Consider the following 18581-nt stretch of genomic DNA (forward strand, 5'->3'; position numbering starts at 1 on the left):
TTTTTAGCTACAAAACCCTATTTTTCAACATAATCTCCTTTCAGTGTGATGGCTTTACGCGAACCTACTGGTCGATGTCGAACCCGTCCTCTTGCTGCATTTATTTATTTATTTATTTATTATTTATTCGTCCCGTAGATCAAATGGCTTGTACAACTGATATGGGATAAGTCAATGCAAATATACAGTAATAGGAGTCTAAAATAGTAAACAAGAACAGAGAAGAATGGTTATTTTACATTACCTACAAATTATGTTACTTAAAGTTACAGCTTTACAGAGAATTGTTACATGATGTGACAAAATTGACTTAATAACATTCAGCTTTGATACATTATCATGCACTAAGACAATTTTGATTCCAAATGTTCTTGGATGGTATAAAAGCAGTCTTTTATTAAAAGAGATTTCACCGTCTGTTTGAATTTATTTATTTCTTGGATTTCTTGTATAAAAGTTGGAAGATGGTTATATAATTTTATTCCCATGCGCTTGACACCATCATTGTACAGTTTTGTTGAGTGGGGAAGTATTCTTAGAGAGGTTTTTGATCTTGTGTCATAATCGTGGTAATCCATATTTTTGCTAATTTTGTTGATACTTTTTTTGGTAAAGAATAATAATTCTAGTATGTATTGGAATGGGAGGGGCAAAATATTTAGTTTCTTAAATAATGGTTTACAAGTGTCTCTTTGTTTTTTGAACATAATTGTTCTGACTATCTTCTTTTGCAGTTTGAATATCTTAATCAATAAACTCACAATCATCCATGTACTGCTTCTTGGTCCAAAGAGATGGGAATCACAAGGTGCGAGATATAGGATGAGAAAGAACAGTCCAATGAAGTTTTGTGAGTTCCTCTCGGGTGCGTGTACTTAAGGCCTTGAGTTGCCATCTAGGAGGAAAAGTTCATTTGCATTTTTATGGCACAGAACACGCTCAAGTAGTTTGTTCAATTTCCTGAGGTAGCAGAATACATTTCAGAGTTCATCGTTGTGCCACGACAGAGGACATTATACAGAATAAATCGTTCAGAGTCCCAGAAGACCGGGGGCATGAATTTACCTGAGGGTGCTGCTTTCAACTTTCCCTTCGGAGGAGAGATGGTGTGGCGCTACTCCATGGATTGCCATTTTTTTCTTGCTCAAAGTGATGAACCCATGTTTCATCGCCTTGCCTCATATCGCGCAAGCAATTCCACACAGCTGGCCCACCGTTGCTCTTTATGCTCTTGAGTTAGGCGGCGATGAACCCAGTGGGCATACTGCTTTGAGTACTCCACCCAACTGGTGGACGACACTACCAACAGAGACATCCAGTTGTGCAGCGAGGTGTTTGATTGGGATCCGTCCTCACGTTCCGATATTGGAGGAGTCACAGCTGTGTGCAACAGGCCGGTACGCAGGAGACTGGACAGGTTTGTGAGACCTTGTTGACACACTCCTCGCCCAATGACTCACCATGCTTTTCTTCATTACCAGTTAATGTAGTTCTGCAAGTGGCTATGAATATCAATGATGCGCTGATTTTCCGCCAGAAGAAACTCAGTTACAGCTCTCTGCTTAGAATGCACCTCCGTTACAGACGCTCTTTTGAAGGGTACGTATAGTGCCACCACCGACTGGAACTTCATGAAACTCTAGGGGCTGAAGCGGGAATATTCCACAATATTCCACAACAAATCCCGAATTTTTTCAACCACTGAAAGCGGCCGAGAAGAAAAATATGTTACATTATTTATAGAATGCTCCTTGTAGATAACATTAAAATGAAGACATTTCAGAAAAAATTTGTGAGTGATATATTTCAAAACGAGGCACAACACACTGTCCCGCATCACATTGGTTACTGCAGTGAAGTGATTCCTTACGTTTCATGTTCTTGCTTCATACAATGCATCTCTTTATAGAACCGAGTTGATTTTTGGAAATTTGTGGTAAGGTTTTATGGGACCACACTGCTGAGGTCATCGGTCCCTAAGCTTACGCACTACTTAAGCTAACTTAAACTAACTTTCGCTAAGGACAACACACACACCCACACCCATACCCGAGATGCCCGAGGGAGGACTCGAACCTCCGACGGGGAGGAGGGGGGGGGGGTGGGGGGGGAGGCCGCGCGGACCCGTGACAAGGCGCCTTGCTTGGACCGTGACAAGGCTCCCCAGACCGCGAGGCCGTGTTGATTTGCTGACGATTCATCGGTGCTTGAAAAGTGCCTTATCGACGAATTCCTGATGCTTTCCTTTCTTGGTGGTACGTCTCTAAAATCTGATGAATGAGACTGAGATGAAATCCGGTGACTGAAATATTCTTTCTGGTGTTAAACCAAGCAGATAAGTAAGGTGTGGAAAAAAAGATTTTTTGCACCATTTCAGTATTTTGCGTATACATTCCGCTGACCAGCATGTCGTATTTGCCCACTGCACCCACAGACTCGTTGTAATCCAACACACATTTTGGTCTGCATTCTTCGGTACTCGTTGGGCGATCCATTTTCGAAGATGATTTTATTGCAGCTGTATGACGTGTCGTCAACATACACGCGTCTCGTTTGTCATGCCACTCCAAAGCCATCACAGTGTCTGTTGGCCTTGTACTGGTCCTGTGGAACATAGCTTTGGAAGGGAAATGTAGTTGTCGATATTTAACGAAAGTACATGATGTATTAAAGTGAGTTGTTGAGCTGAATGAAGCTTTGCGAGAGAGAATTTATGGGCTATTGAGGGAAGTTATTAAGATACCAGCATGTGTTAGAATTATTCACCGGAGAAGAAAGAAGTGTGAGATGGCATTGAGGTAACTGAGCACTGAAAGATGCGCCAAGGAAAAATTGAAAGAAGAGAGCCGTAGAGTCTGTGTTTGCGGTGGAATAATATACCATTCCTGAAAAGCACGTCGAAGTCTCGGAAGACAAAAATTTAATGATGGAACAGACAAATAAATCATTTCACTTGCCGTAACAAAAGGAATGCAAAAATATGAGATAATGCTGGAAGATGTCATAATGTAAAACAATATACCATTCCTGAAAAACACATCGAAGTCTCGAAAGATAGAAATTTTATGGTGGAACAAACAAGTAAATATTTCACTTGCCTTAACAGAATAAATACAAAAATATAGGCTGATGTGAGTGCTGAGAGAAAGTAATGATCATAAAGTCCACAAACTAGCCGATCCATAGAGACCCTTCAAATTTATTCCATTTGTGAAGTGGAACGTATGTTGTTCAAAAATCCAAGAGTTTTGTATCTGTTGTTAGAGGGAAACGTAGAAGTTTGAATCTGCAATGCAAGAAACATAAGGGGATATTAGGTAGCGTAAGTCTGTATTTGGGAAAGGGATGTAGGGTCTCAGGTAGGACGTTGGTCTCAGGTAGGAATCTGGAGGTGCTGCAGCTGATGGTATCATGTAAGTTACTGGTATGAATGTTGCACGTTTGCTGTATGAGAGCGACGAACGAATGAAGTTCGTAAGTCGAAGACCGCTGCATAGAAAGAGAGCACAGGACATTAACCAACAGTGTACGGTGCTAGCCGTCGTGACAGACAGTAGAACAATAATCGTTTAAAGTGAGAATCCACGCAAAGTACATTGGAGGCAAAAAGGGACATTTTTATACGCCATTTTTATACGCTGAAAACACCGAAAGGACATTTACTTGTCCTTGCCAACAAGTGTTAACAATTACTTCTACTTTCGTTTTCTGTCATCTGTTTTTTGTCATCATTTACGTTTTTTTTTTTGCTAATTTTCTGTTCTTTGTTGTACGTCTTTCATTTTCAGTGCATATCAATATGTTTTTGGCTTCTGGAATGTAAGTAAATGTATGAGGCACCAGAACACAGGAAAAATATTTTGATTCCGATTTAAACTGTTGGTAGTCTTTTGGCCACGGAAATTGGAAATATTCCTGTCTTCACATTTCTATACAGGGTGATTCACGAAGATATGCAAATATTTTAATGTGTTATTCTACAATTAAAACTAAAGGAAAAAGTTCATATAGACGTAGGTCCGCAAATCTTTAGTTACAGAGTTGCGGCTAATAAAAGATTATTAGCCGTAACTCCGTAACCAGTCATTTGCGGACCTATGTATATATGAGCTTTTTCCTTTAGTTTTACTTGTAGAATAACATATTAAAATATTTTCATGTCTTCGTGAATCACACTGTATACATAACGTGAATAATGGCTTTTAGATTTTTCTCAAGATAATGGCTGACCTACAGCATGCTTTGAAGGGTGATAATATATACCAGGCGTGTTTTTTAAGTAAGTACCGTTTTGAAATTAAAAAAAGACGTGCTAAGATATCGTAATAATTTTATTTTTGCATGAAAGCCTGTGCCTTAATCTACTTTTCTACATAATTTCCGTCAACACTGAGGCACTTGTCATAACGTTGTACCAGTTTTTGAATACCCTACTCATAGAAGTCTGCCGCCTGACTTGTTAACCACTGCATCACCATTGTTTTGACTTCGTCATCGTCTTGAAGACGCTGACCGCCCAGGTGTTTCTTCAAGTGCAGGAACAGATGGTAGTCACTGGGCGCAAGATCGGGGCTGTACGGAGGATGATCTAGAGTTTCCCATCGAAAAGATGTGATGAGATCTTTGGTCTAATTCGCCACATGTGGACGAGCATTGTCTTGCAGCAAAACGATGCCCTTGCTCAACTTCCATGGACTGTTGCTTTGATTCTGGTGTGGCATAGGCCACCCATGTTTCATAGCCCGTAAAAATTTGGCTTAAGAAACCATCACCGTCGTTGTGATACCGCTCAAGGAAAGTCGATGCACTGTCTAAACGTTTGGTTTTGTGCACATCCGTCAACATTTTCGGTACCCAACGTGCGCACAATTTTCGGTAATTCAAGTGCTCGGTCACAATGTCATACAAAACACTACGAGAAACATTAGGAAAGTCATCCCGCAAGGAGGAAATCGTAAAGCGTCTGTTTTCTCTCACCTTATTGTCCACTTCCTGCACCAATCTTTCATTGACGAGCGAAGGACAGCCACTCCGTTGTTCATTATGCACATTTGTGCGACCATCTCTAAATGCTCTCACTCAATTTCTTACCATTGCATTACTCATAATGTTTTCTCCGTAAACTGCACAGATCTCACGATGAATATCGATCGCTTTTAGGCCTTTAGCACTAAGAAATCTTATAACAGCCCGTACTTCACAGTCGGTGGGACTCACGATCTTAAACACTCAGTACACAACGTAAACAAGAAAGAATCAGACTGTAATGGCGTCAGTGCGTAGATTAAGGTACAGGCTTTCATGTAAAAATAAAATTATTTAGATATCTTAGCACGTCTTTCTTTTAATTTCAAAACGGTACTTACTTAAAAAACACGTCTCGTATATCTATATTCTATGGATAAAGGCACAACTCTTTTGTAACAGAAAGATAACAAGACGCGGCCAAATTTAGGGTCTTACGTGTACAATGGCTAAAGAAAGTGCAGAAGATCTCTGTGAAACAAACATGAAGTGAAACTATTTGAATATGAGTGAAAAGACAATGCAGAACTTCATTTGTAAACAGAACAAATTTAGATGCTCTTAATTTGCAGCATTTAAGGCGGGAGGTTTGGATAGTCCTGGCCGTCCCCGCCTCCACCCTCGGACATAACGGCCCCTGAAGGAACAGGCAGGCGCCGACGGACTGCAAAGGAACCCCTCCCCTCCCCGCCATCCAGGCTATCGTATGCCAGATCGTTTCTCTGTACTCTTGAGAACAGTGGAAGGATCGCGGAGTCAAACATCAAATGGATATAAGACTTCTGTAGTATGCCAGGCGAGGGGCCAGTTGCATTCCTCAACAGGACGTGAGATGCCAATGTGAAATGGAAATGCCGTGTGGCTAGGGCCTCCCGTCGGGGTAGACCGTTCGCCGGGTGCAATTCTTTCGAGTTGACGCCACTTCGGCGACTTGCGTGTCAATGGGGATGAAATGATGATGACGATAAGGGCAACACAACACCCAGTCCCTGAGCGGGGAAAATCTCCGACCCAGCCGGTAATCGAACCCGGGCCGTTAGGTGTGACATTCCGTCACGCTGATCACTCAGCTACCAGGGGCGGACAATGTAAAATGACGATATGCAGTTTGCTAATGGAAAGAATGCTTGCTATAGAAAGCCTTTTATCGCCTGCGTGTGCTCTCTTGCCGAGAGAAAGTGTGGAAAAGATCTCACTGAAGTGAAGTGGCAGATTTTAGCACAGGAGGAGGCGGGGGTGACAAATGGACTGGACACAGAATATCTGTTCTTAACTGGCGGCTTAGAGCTTGTCCAGTGAAGGAATCGTAGCCACAATAAGGTTTGCACGAGGTCCTCCCTTCTTGCCGTGACAATTTGGAAACCGTGGTCGAAAGTGGGATAATGAACAATAACTTGTTTGGCCAGAAGAAGAATATGAGCCAGCCAGTCAAATGTATGACCACGCCCAGGGACAGCTGTGGAGGACGCAAAGAGATCACATTGGAGGCACAATTGTGATCAGGCAAGGAAGGAAGAGACTCGTCATCCAGACGGAAAAGGGGAGACCTCCTGCCGACGGGCGAGAGACGACACTCGAATGCAGAGCGCCTTCAGCGGCGCCGCCAATGCGGGACACCCAGCTCCGGCCACGACAAGACTCGCCTACCCGCACACTACATGCCGCTACAGAGGCGCTGCCAGCCGGTGGCAATACTCCGTCCTCTGCACCAATAGCAGCCTCGTCACCACCCGCTAAAATGCCCTACAGCCCTCTCTGTCGTCTAAGTCCGCTGCCAGTTTCGTCTCTCTCATAGCAACCACGGTCTAAACACCTGGTGACGACCCTGAGAATTTTGTGCTGGATAATGGATAAGTTACGAGTGGCGTTCAGTAAGTAATGCAACACTTTTCTTTCTGAAAGCGGATTGTCGGAGTCCATCATTCGTTGGGCCAAACAGATAGAAGTCGGAAGGTGCGAGATTTGGGCTGAAGGATGAATTAGGAAGAACAGGCCAATGACGTTTTCTGAGCTCCTCTCAGGTGCGCAGACTTGTGTGATGCCTTGCACTGTCATGGAGAAGGAGAAGTTCGTTTGCATTTTTATGGCGACGAAGACGCTGCCATCGTCTCTACAATTTCCTGGGGGTATCAAAAAAAACTTCACAATTGATCGCTGCGCCTTTAGGGGAGGATATCTAACGGAATATCCCCTTCATAGTATCAGAAGACTGTCGCCAGGACTTTACCAGCTGAGGGTGCGGCTTTTAACTTTTCCCTCGGAGGAGAGATTGTGTGGGGCCACTCCATGGATTACCATTGTGTTTCCGATTCGAAGTGATGAAATCACGTTTCAGCACTGTGACGATGTTCGACAAAAAATTGTCACGCACAGCCTCGTAACGCGCAAGCAGTTCCGCACAGATGGTCCTTCGTCGCTCTTTCTTCTGTTATGTGGCGAGGAACCCACCGTGCATACACCTTTGACTACCTCAACTGGTGGGTAAGTGTCGTGGCATTACCAACAGAGACATCCAGTTGTGCAGCGAGGTGTTTGATTGCGATCCAGCGATCACCTCAAACATCAGTGGACACACTTTCCAGCATTGCGGAAGCCACAGCTGTGAGTGGCCGGCCGGCACGAGGGAGATAGGACAGGTTTGCGCGACCTTATTACCATGATAACAGACGCCTCACCAAATTCTTTTACAAAAAGCTGCACAACCCGGTATAAGTGGTGCAGCAGGGAAATGGCTTGACTCATATCTGTCAAACAGGAAACAAAAAGTTGTAGTAGATAGTCAAGATGGTGTCCCATTATCCTCAGAATGGGGTACCATCACATGTAGAGTGCCGCAGGGCTCAGTTCTGGGCCCCCTACTTTTTATTATATTTATAAATGATCTCCCTCTCTGTACGGAATATTGTAGATTCACCATTTTCGCTGATGACACTACACTACTTATTGATAATTCAGTATTTTTTGTAGTGGGACCTAAGTTTTTGTTTTGTTTTATGTATTACCATAAATTCTGGCCAAAAGCTTGTAAAATTGACACGTTCCATATCCTGTGATAGTGTCACAACATGGATCACCGGAACAAGAGATAAATAAATAAATAAATAAGAAATAACAATGACTCACCGTGCTCTTATTCACTGTCAGGTCTCCGTAGACATTCTGCAAACGTCTATGAATATCTGCAATGTTCTGGTTTGCCGCCAAAAGAAACACAATGACAGCTCTCTGCCTGGAACGCACTTCCATTACAGAAACCATTTTGAAGGTTATGTACAGAGCCGCCAGCAATCGGAGATTCATGAAACTATAGGGGCTGAAGCGAGAACATTCCATGGTGTCCCATAACAAATTCTACATTTTTTCAACCGAAACTGGCCGATAAAAAATATGTTGTATTGCTTATTGAACGTCCCGACGTATTATTTTCTTTTCTTGTAGATAAGTATAATTTGTAACCTTACTTGAATAACTGTGGTCCGAAGACATTTTGCTTCTACAAATAAATATTTATGACTTATTTCCTTAAATTCTTAGTGCTAGCGCTCCTAACTGTTTTTACTGAATACATTAGTACCGCACTGAAGTGCAGCATATGCCTTAAAATTTTGACCACTACAACATAAATTCCATCTTACCTCTTTTCAGTTTGGTTTCAGGTTTTGTTGTACCTTCCTGTTCAAGTGGACTCTACCTACTCTATTTCTTCATTTTTTTGGTGCAAGTAGTGGAAAATAGATGGTCTTTTGTACCAACTGTCTGCGCATATGATGTGTTTTATAGTGTGCATTTACTAACGAAACATAGAAACGTATATGTCCAATCTTAGCACTCATGGAACGCTCAGCTCCTGTCACATCTGTGTAGTCTCAAAAGAAATTGACGAACCATGAAGGAATTATTATCGGAATGGGACGGAAATCGGTAGATGAATGTGCAAGTACAGCTAATCGTATTATTACAATTTCAGAAAACTGGATAATCGATTCAAGAGAAAGAACTTCGCAAAGTAAGCAAGTTAATATGGCCTTTATGCAAGCAGTTGTTCGGCTTGGCATTGATTGATAGAGTTGTTGGATGTCCTCCTGAGGGATTTCGTGCCAAGTTCTGTCCAATTGGCACATTCAGTCTCAGACTCACGAGATAGTTGGGGGGCTCTACCCACAATGCTCCAAACGTTCTCAATTAGTTAGAGAACCGGCGACCTTGCTTTCCAAAGTAGGGTATGGCAAGGACAAAGATAAACAGTAGAAACTCTTGCTGTGCGCCAGTGGGTATTATCTTGCTGAAATGTAATCCAAAGATGGATTGCCATGAAGGGCAACAAAATCATAAAATGTCATCTACGTACCGCTGCGCTGTATGGGTGCTGCGACTGACGACCAAAGGTGCCCTGCTATGAAAAGAAATGGCACTCAAGCCACCACTCCTGATTTTCGGGACATCTTTGACCTGGAATCTCATTAACTGGAATAGAATTGTCTTCAGTGATGAGTCCTGCTTCGATCTGAGGCCCACTGACCACTGAAGACGTGCCTGGAGACACCTTGGAAAGCAATGGGGTACCAACTGACTGTCGTTTGCCATGTGGCCCGACAACCAGAAGTGATGGTCTGTAGTACTGTTTCTTTTCATAGCAGGACCTCTTTGATGGTCATCTGCTTTTCACCCTTACCGCACAGAGGTACATCGAGATATTCTGCACCCCGTTTTTTTGCACCTCATATCAAGTCATGCTAGGATTACATTTCAGAAAGATAATCCCCCCCCCCCCACACACACACACATGGCGAGAGTTTTTACTGCTTCTCTGCGTGGATGCCAAACCCTAACTGGACCAGCAAGGTCGCCAAAATGTTCAAATGTGTGTTAATTTCTAAAGGACCAAACTGCTGAGGTTATCAGTCCCTAGTCTTACACACTACTTAAACTAACTTACGCTAAGAACAACACACAGACCCATACCTGAGGAAGGACTCGAATCTCTGGCAGGAGGGGCCGGGCAGTCCGTGACGTGGCACCTCAAACAGCTCGGCCACTCTGCCTGGCAGGTCGCCAGATCTCTCCCTAATTGAGAACATTTGTGCATTCTGGATAGGGCCTTCCAACCATCTCAGGATTTTGACAGAAATAGGCACGATATCCCCCAGGAAGACATACAACAGCTCTATCAGTCAATAACAAGCCGAATAACTCCTTTCATAAGTGCCAGAGGTGGATCAGTGTGTTATTGACTTGGTCAGTTTGTGACGCTCTTTCTACTGAATAAATCATCCAATTTTTCTGACTCATTTGTTTGCCTGTACATAAACATCATATCTACAGCTTTCTGTCCCATTCGGATAATTCCTTTGTTGTTCGTCTTGTTAGAGCATACATTGTTGCCACTGGAGGCATGGATATATATGTCGCTTTCACGTGAAGTGTTAACTGTTACCCTGCTGGTCGATATAGTTACTGATACAATGTAGAGCACTTTGGGGTCCCATGCTCAAATCGGTTTGCTCAATAGTTTTGGTAAACGAGACTATGAGTGGATTCCTAGTTACTACCTTAAGCATGCATGCATTTGACCACGTAACATTTTGGTATAAGATTCCCATCAGGTGGTCTTTCTACATACGGTGCTTACATAATGTGGCACACATGGTTTCAGTAATTAAGATGCCCGTATCTCTCCCATAGACAATAGTCGTACTTCTATAAGTGGTTACTAGCCCATGAACAGTGAAATGGAGCCTCAGGCGACAAGATGAAATTTAGCTGGTTTGTCTCGACCTTTTAGGGTAATTCCCTTTACATTTATTTATAGTTGCAATCCAGAGACGACTCCTTCCTTGTCCATTTATGGTATGCGCATGGGCATATTAGTAGCTATTTGTTATTTCTTTTTAATTCTTCCTTGTGAAGAACATGCCATTTTCCCATGTCAAATGTCCATAAAAAAATTTTCCAAGGTGTCTTGTTGGGTGAAACACATTTTATCATATCATATTTATTTAATAATAGCCTTTAATATAAGAGGCGATAATTCTCTTTTGTAGTGCATAGTGAAATTGACCTCTGTCGGTCAATAGAGTATAAGGACAAAGAAAGGGCGTTGCACATCTGTTCACACAATTACCATATATTTTACATGTAAAACATAATTTGACCTATTCTGGTCGATTGCTATTACATGGCGATGAAGTGGCATTATTCATTCACTCATGCGTTATTTTTAGTAATAAGATAAAAGTTAATCTTGATAATATTCTTCATTCAGTGTGTGACAGCAATAAAGAAGTATACCTACATCAACTGATAAAAACACCTACTCAACCATCTGTGTACAGGTTATCTGAAATTATTGCATTTTGGTATTTACATACTACAGTTTCACTGTTTTATTTCATATTTCATTAATAACAATGGTTGCACTATGCAGCATTCATTGTGAAAGGGCTGATATATTCTAATAGTGTAAGTCAGTGTAGTGTGTTCACACTCATATAAATCCGTGCATAGTTTGTTACAGTTTAGTCAAAACCTGGTGCAGAGGCTTTATGTTTCAGAGTTTCAACCATTCTATAAGTTATTTGTTTTAAGATATAACTGCCTTGGTCTTTTATCTTTGACAGTCATGGTCTCAGACAGACATGCGCAATGTTCCCCACCATGTTAATATGCAGCACGTCATCTAGGTCTGCTTAGTTTCATGAGAGCTCCCGAGGCCCACAACACGGCGTCCATCAAGACGAGGGGCTCGTCAGAACATATGTCTTGATGGTGACTTAGTACCTATGTACCACATTTATAAAATGTGACTACACCTATTCAGGCTGTTTTAGTTTTATTTATAGATCATGCCCTTGTAGACATATTATAGAATCAGGTTTATCTTCTAAAGAAGGCTCAATTACTTGGGCTGAAACCTAGGTAAAGGTTGGTTTCATTACCGTAATCGAGGCTGATAGTTTCTTATATATTGGAATAGTGGACTATTGAGATTTCAGTTTATTGTGCTATGATATTGCTGGTATTGGTGATCTACATTCCATGCTGGCATCTGAATGTGGAACTGACAAGTTCAGGAATGCTGTGCGACTAGTGCCTGAGAGAGTAGACATATTGTTTACACACCCATGCTGGATCACACATCTATGTCTCATGCCTCTCGTTAGAAAGCAGGTTTGTCTGTAGCAAGGTAAGTATCCAGACACACAATGTGAAGACACCTGGGGCTTGATGGACTGTCAGGATAGGGACCACTGTTATGACTAACCATGACGCTGCAGCAGAGAAACATGTCAGTTGTGCTGCACCCAACAAAAACCAACTCATCTTTTCAGATTAGTCCCAGTCTTTCATACCCATCTGTGCAGGCTCCAAGAAAAGCTAATGCAGCCAGACTGTATTCATCGTTGCCATAAGCAACAAGTACTTAGTGTGATGGTATGGTTTGCTACTGTGTGCATCACACAGTAACCTCTGCTTCATATAGTCACTGATTTTGACAGCAGACTTTCCAATTCTGAAATCTTGAGGCTAGTGGTAATGCCCTATCTTTGGGTCTCTGTGGCATTATCTGTCAACAGGATAAAGGCTGCATGTTGCTCATACTGACCTGTCATATTTCAATACAGACAATGCTCTACTGTTGCTCTTGCCAGCACATTCTCCAAATCTCTCACCACTGGAAACACTTGGTTATGAGTAGCCAAGAGCCTGGCACACCACTGTTTGCTAGCCTCTGTAATTGATGAACCCTGGCAAAGAGTTGCAGCAACAGTGGAATGCTGTACCCGTAATCAGCTCAAGTCAAAGCCCAGCTGGGTTATTACCATTGTTGCCACCAGAGGTGCCTCCTTCATTGCTAAATTTCGCAGCCTGTACACCCCAAATTGCATTCAATTTTAACTGAGTATTCTTTTATTATGGGCAATAGCCTTGCCACAGTGGATACACCGGTTCCCGTGAGATCACCAAAGTTAAGCGCTATTGGGCGTGGCAGGCACTTGGATGAGTCACCGTCCAGCCGCCATGCACTGTTGCCATTTTTTGAGGTGCACTCAGCCTCGTGAAGCCAATTGAGGAGCTACTCGACTGAATAGTATTGTGGGGAAGGCAAACCAAAGGTTGCGTTTCATTCGCAGGACACTTAGAAGATACAACAAGTCCACTAAAGAGACAACTTACACTACACTCGTTCGTCCTCTGTTAGAATATTGCTGCGCGGGGTGGGATCCTTACCAGGTGGGATTGACGGAGGACATCGAAAGGGTGCAAAAGAGGGCAGCTCGTTTTGTATTATCACGTAATCAGGGAGAGAGTGTGGCAGATATGATGTGCGAGTTAGGATGGAAGTCATTAAAGCAAAGACGTCTTTCGTCGCGGCGAGATCTATTTACGAAATTTCAGTCACCAACTTTCTCTTCCGAATGCGAAAATATTTTCTTGAGCCCAACCTACATAGGTAGGAATGATCATCAAAATAAAATAAGAGAAAACAGAGCTCAAACAGAAAGGTTTAGGTGTTTGTTTTTCCTTTGTGCTGTTCGGGAGTGGAATGGTAGAGAGGTAGTATGATTGTGGTTCGATGAACCCTCTGCCAAGCACTTAAATGTGAATTGCAGAGTAATCATGTAGATGTAAATGTAGATAGTAGTGGCTTCGGTCAAGAATACCATCATAGCGACCAGGAGAGCGGTGTGCTGACCCCACGCCCCTCCTATACGCATCCTCCTCGGAGGATGACACAGTGGTTGGATGGTCCCAGTAGGCCACTCGTGGCCTGAAGACAGAGTGCTTTTTATTCTTTTATTATACTGTATAAAAACTATAAGTGAAATTAGTAGACACCAACTATCATGTGCTTTTGCAATACAAATATGCACAAGTTATCCCCACAGAAGTATTCTGCTGTCCGCATATTCTGTGAGTTCACTTAATTTCATTCTTGATGTGATGTAGATGAAAGCCCACAAACGTCATCCACTGTTGGATTATACACTGAGCAATTTTTTTTGTGTTCCAGTGCATTCCTGTGCAATGCAGGCAACCCATTGGCCATCCTGTACAATGACATGTGCGTTCTGGAGTCACACCATGCGGCGCTCACCTTCAAACTCACCCTGTCTGATGACAGGGTGAATATCTTCAAAGGTTTGTACACGCAATTTCTTCCTTTTTTTTAATTTTTATTTTTACAAAGTTGTCATTCTGTCTTCCTTTGGTGATTCAGATATCAGTTTTCCGTCTTGTGAATCTGGATGACTTTGACTTTGAAAAACCTGTCTCCATAGGCAAAGATGATAATGCATGGCTGTGTCATGGGAGTTTGAATCATAGTGGTGGGAGAAACTTTTCATTGCCAGTATTTGGCCAGCAGGGAGGGTAGAAGTGGCAATGTGAATTTCCTAAGCACTTGAGACCTATGTCCTGTATTTAATTCCAAATATATCTCCCTTCTCTCATCAGCAAACAAAATAAACATTATACCATCATACATACATCTATCACAGTCCCCTACAGGCAACAGATAAATGTCTCCACAATATAAGGAGAGCGGATGTTGTAGACAGGGGTACAAAATCCTTTGTGATTAACTTGTTGCACAACCTCTCATTATCTTCCCACCAAAAATGCCAAAATACTCTTTATTTTCAGTTTGAAGTCCATTATTCCATTATGGTGGGTTATGAGTTGAATAACATGAAATATGTAGGTACTTAATACACACCCATCTCAGCAAGTCCCTACTAAGCCCACAGAATTTCAGAACCAGTTAGTACAGTGCAAAATAACAGGCATCTGTGCTCTACATGCAAGATGTCTTGAAATGTGGTAGTAGAAGAATTTAAATGTCCCTGTTCTGTGTGTTTCCATGTTCAAGATTATTGCATGCCACATTTATTTTGCAATAATGTGGACCTAGTCTGGCACTTACTTAAAAGGGTGTGGAAAACAGCCTGGGCAGTAGCCCATACAAACTAAAAACGTGAAATGTCACTCAAAAAAAGTAATTAGACATCCACCAAATTTATACTGATGGAGGAAAATCCCAGGAGGGAAACAGTGTAAAGTGTGCCTAAGCACTGCGTACCACAAAAAAGTTTCCATCTCCAAAATAACGTCCGTGTTCTTCACAGAAGTTGAGATGTGTTGTAAAATAGTCTCACCTAAGAATTTTTCAAGAATATCAGTGTCCTTCAGAATTTGCACTCATCCAGTATGATGCAGACACCTGATAAACCTATTCTAGATATCAAGCAAGAAATAGAGAAAAACAAGCAGCTGACTGACCAGTGTAATTTATATGGTTAAGGGGCCATTCAAGGATAGTATTCAGTGGACATATGAACAGATTTACAAAACAGGCAGTGAATATTTCTCAAACTCATGGTTTCAAACTGTCATTAATTGGAACTAACAGTATGATTAACAAATGAGAGTGGGAAAGCAAGTGGAAGCAGTATGAATTGTTTTACCTTAACACCAGAGTATGCAGTATTTTGAGCTTCCTGGCAGGAACTGCATCCAGGACTCGACCCAGAACCTATCTTTCTGTGGGAAATGCTCTTTCCAACACAGTTGGCCAGGCATGACTCGTAATCTGCCCTCACAGCTTTATGGATGAAATCAGTCTAGGATTGAAAGAGGCAAAAGTTACAAAAAAGTACTTGCAGATATTCCCCAATAATCTTGGTTCACTTTATTTAAAGGAACAGGATATTGATAATAAGGATGTGATTCAGCCACATTTTATTTTATTTTTGTGTACAGTTAATACATTTTCATGAGTTCCCATGTTGTGAATGTGGTGAAACATGAACTGGAGAATTTAAATGTCTATTTTTCTCCCTGCAGGTGGCATGGCACTAACCAAAAAGACCTACAATTTTATTAGTAAAATCTGAGCAACTGCTGTTGACTATTTGTTATGCACAAATAATATGAGTATGTATAAAATGCTAGCTAAATTTTTGTGTGAACATAATATATTATTTATTTTAGCAAAATTGGTTTATAGCCATGAAAAGAAAACACTGTCACATATTTGTGTAAATATAACTTGTAATATAATAGAGGGAAACATTCCACGTGGGAAAAATATATTTAAAAAGAAAGATGATGAGACTTACCAAACAAAAGCACTGGCAGGTCGATAGACACACAAACAAACACAAACATACACACAAAATCTAGCTTTCGCAACCAACGGTTGCCTCGTCAGGAAAGAGGGAAGGAGAAGGAAAGACAAAAGGATATGGGTTTTAAGGGAGAGGGTAAGGAGTCATTCCAATCCCGGGAGCGGAAAGACTTACCTTAGGGGGAAAAAAGGACAGGTGTACACTCGCACACACACACATATCCATCCATACATACAAGACACAAGCAGACTTGTAATACATAGATGGCTGTATAGTAAGTATGATCAAATGACAAAATAAAAAAAATTAAAAATCTTGAAAACTATAGTCAGGATATCCGAAGTAACAATCTTTTGCTTGTTAACCCAGAGTGTAGATTTGATCCTTCTTTTGTTACAAATATTGCTTGAATTTCTGCATAATTTTATTTTGAAATATTTTAAAAGCGTGTTTTCAATAGGTGCTTACGTATCTTATGTTAGCATACTCATTATCTCTATCCTTCACAATATTCAGACAGTATTGTAATTGCCTTTGGAAAGTCCCTCAGTGGCACCAGAATCACTGGGACTTCTTGCAAAATATGCAGCACAGTTATAAATGGCAAAATAATATCACCAAAATAGCTTCTATCCCCTGGATGCCTGTTCTGCAGGACCTCCACAAAAGCTTCTGTGTTATTTTGAACAGAAGACAAGAGGTAATGTCAGGCTGCAGCTGTGAATTTGACAGTGACATATAACCAAATCTCTGAAATACAAGAGAAAGTTAACTGCTATCTCATCTGAAAATTAACACTGTAAATTATAAAACAAATGGGAAGCACAATACCTAATCACAGGTGTGGGCAAACAGTGGCCCACGGGCTCCATGTGATCAGCTAATGGTTTTTGTGCAGCCTGTCCAGACAGCCAGAATTTTTATGTTGTAATAGGCCCTCGATTGTTCCTGATCTATATTAATGACATAGGAGACAATCTGAGTAGCCTTCTTAGATTGTTTCCAGATGATGCTGTCATGTACCATCTTGTAAAGTCATCAGATGACCAAAACAACTTGCAAAATGATTTAGATAAGATATCTGTATGGTGCAAAAAGTGGCAATTGACCCTGAATAAAGAAAAGTATGAAGTTATTCACATGATTACTAAAAGAAATAGCTAAATTTTGATTACGCAATAAGCCACACAAATCTGAAGTCTGTAAATTCAACTAAATACTTAGGGATTACAATTACAAATAACCTAAATTGGAATGATCACATAGATAATATTGTGGGTAGAGCAAACCAAAGACTGTGATTCATTGGCAGAACACTTAGAAGGTGCAACACATCTACCAAAGAGACTAATTACACCACGCTTGTCCGCCCTATTCTGGAGTGGTGTGTGGTCTGGGATCTACATCAGGTGGGACTGACAGATGACATCAAAAAGGTACAAAGAAGGGCAGCTCATTTGGTATTGTCATGAAATAGGGGAGATAGTGTCACAGACATGATATGTGAATCGGTGTGGCGTTTTTCATTGCGACAGGATCTTCTCATGAAATTTCAATCACCAGTTTTCTCCTCCAATTGCGAAAACATTCTGTTGGCACCCACCTACATAGGGAGGAATGATCATTACGACAAAATAAGAGAAATCAGGATTCGCATAGAAAAATTTAAGTGCTCTTTCCCGTGTGCCATTCGAGAGTGGAATGGTAGAGAGACAGCTTGAAGGTGGCTCATTGAACCCTCTGTGAGGCACTTTATTGTGAATAGCAGAGTAATCACATAGATGTAGATACCTCTTCTGATATGCAAACTTAACTAATGCACACAATAATTTTAAAAGTTGTGGTCCTCCACTAACCTCTGCTTCCACAAAGTGGTCCCCTAAGAAAAGCTATTGCCCACCCCTGCCTTATAGCATATTAGACCAACTTACAAACTTTGCTAGTAGTAAAAGAATTAAGATTAAGATGCGTGAGAACTATAACAATACCACGAGCCCCATATTACCATGGATAACACACTGGCCTTGCATTCAGAAGAAATAAGATTCAAAACCCCATCTTGCCACAGAGATCTAGTTTTCCTGTGAATGCTGTAAGTTTTTAAAGCAAATTCTGGGACCCTTCTCCAATCCATACTTTTTTTATGTGTTTAATCCCCTCATTGTCAGTAGGATGTTAAACCCTATGGTGCTCCCAGTGTACCCAACAGAAATATTGAATAAAGTAGTAGCATCACATCATCTTTTCAGACAAGCCCCTGTTCCATGTAAAGCAGCACAATGGATGTATCCATGTGTGGAGGCTCAGAGGAGAATGAATGATGCCAGATTGTGTTCGTCGTCATCATCATCATACAGGCTGAGCATGTAGAGTGACAGTGTGGGTCATTATCAGGTACACAACAGCATCACCTCTGGTGTGCATAGC

The 18581-nt window shown here is 41.5% G+C and overlaps 1 protein-coding gene across 1 annotated transcript in view; it reads left to right on the top strand.

Annotated features, from left to right (window-relative positions):
- LOC126191056 (high affinity cAMP-specific and IBMX-insensitive 3',5'-cyclic phosphodiesterase 8A) overlaps nt 1-18581 on the top strand; it is a 1161190-nt gene that overhangs the window by 1088367 nt on the left and 54242 nt on the right. Inside the window, exon 14 of the mRNA XM_049931769.1 lies at nt 14039-14166. Coding sequence (XP_049787726.1) covers nt 14039-14166 — 128 coding nt within the window. The remainder of the gene's footprint in view (nt 1-14038; nt 14167-18581) is intronic.

This window comes from Schistocerca cancellata, chromosome 6 (genome assembly GCF_023864275.1).
Source record: "Schistocerca cancellata isolate TAMUIC-IGC-003103 chromosome 6, iqSchCanc2.1, whole genome shotgun sequence".
NCBI classification, from domain to species: Eukaryota; Metazoa; Arthropoda; class Insecta; order Orthoptera; family Acrididae; genus Schistocerca; species Schistocerca cancellata.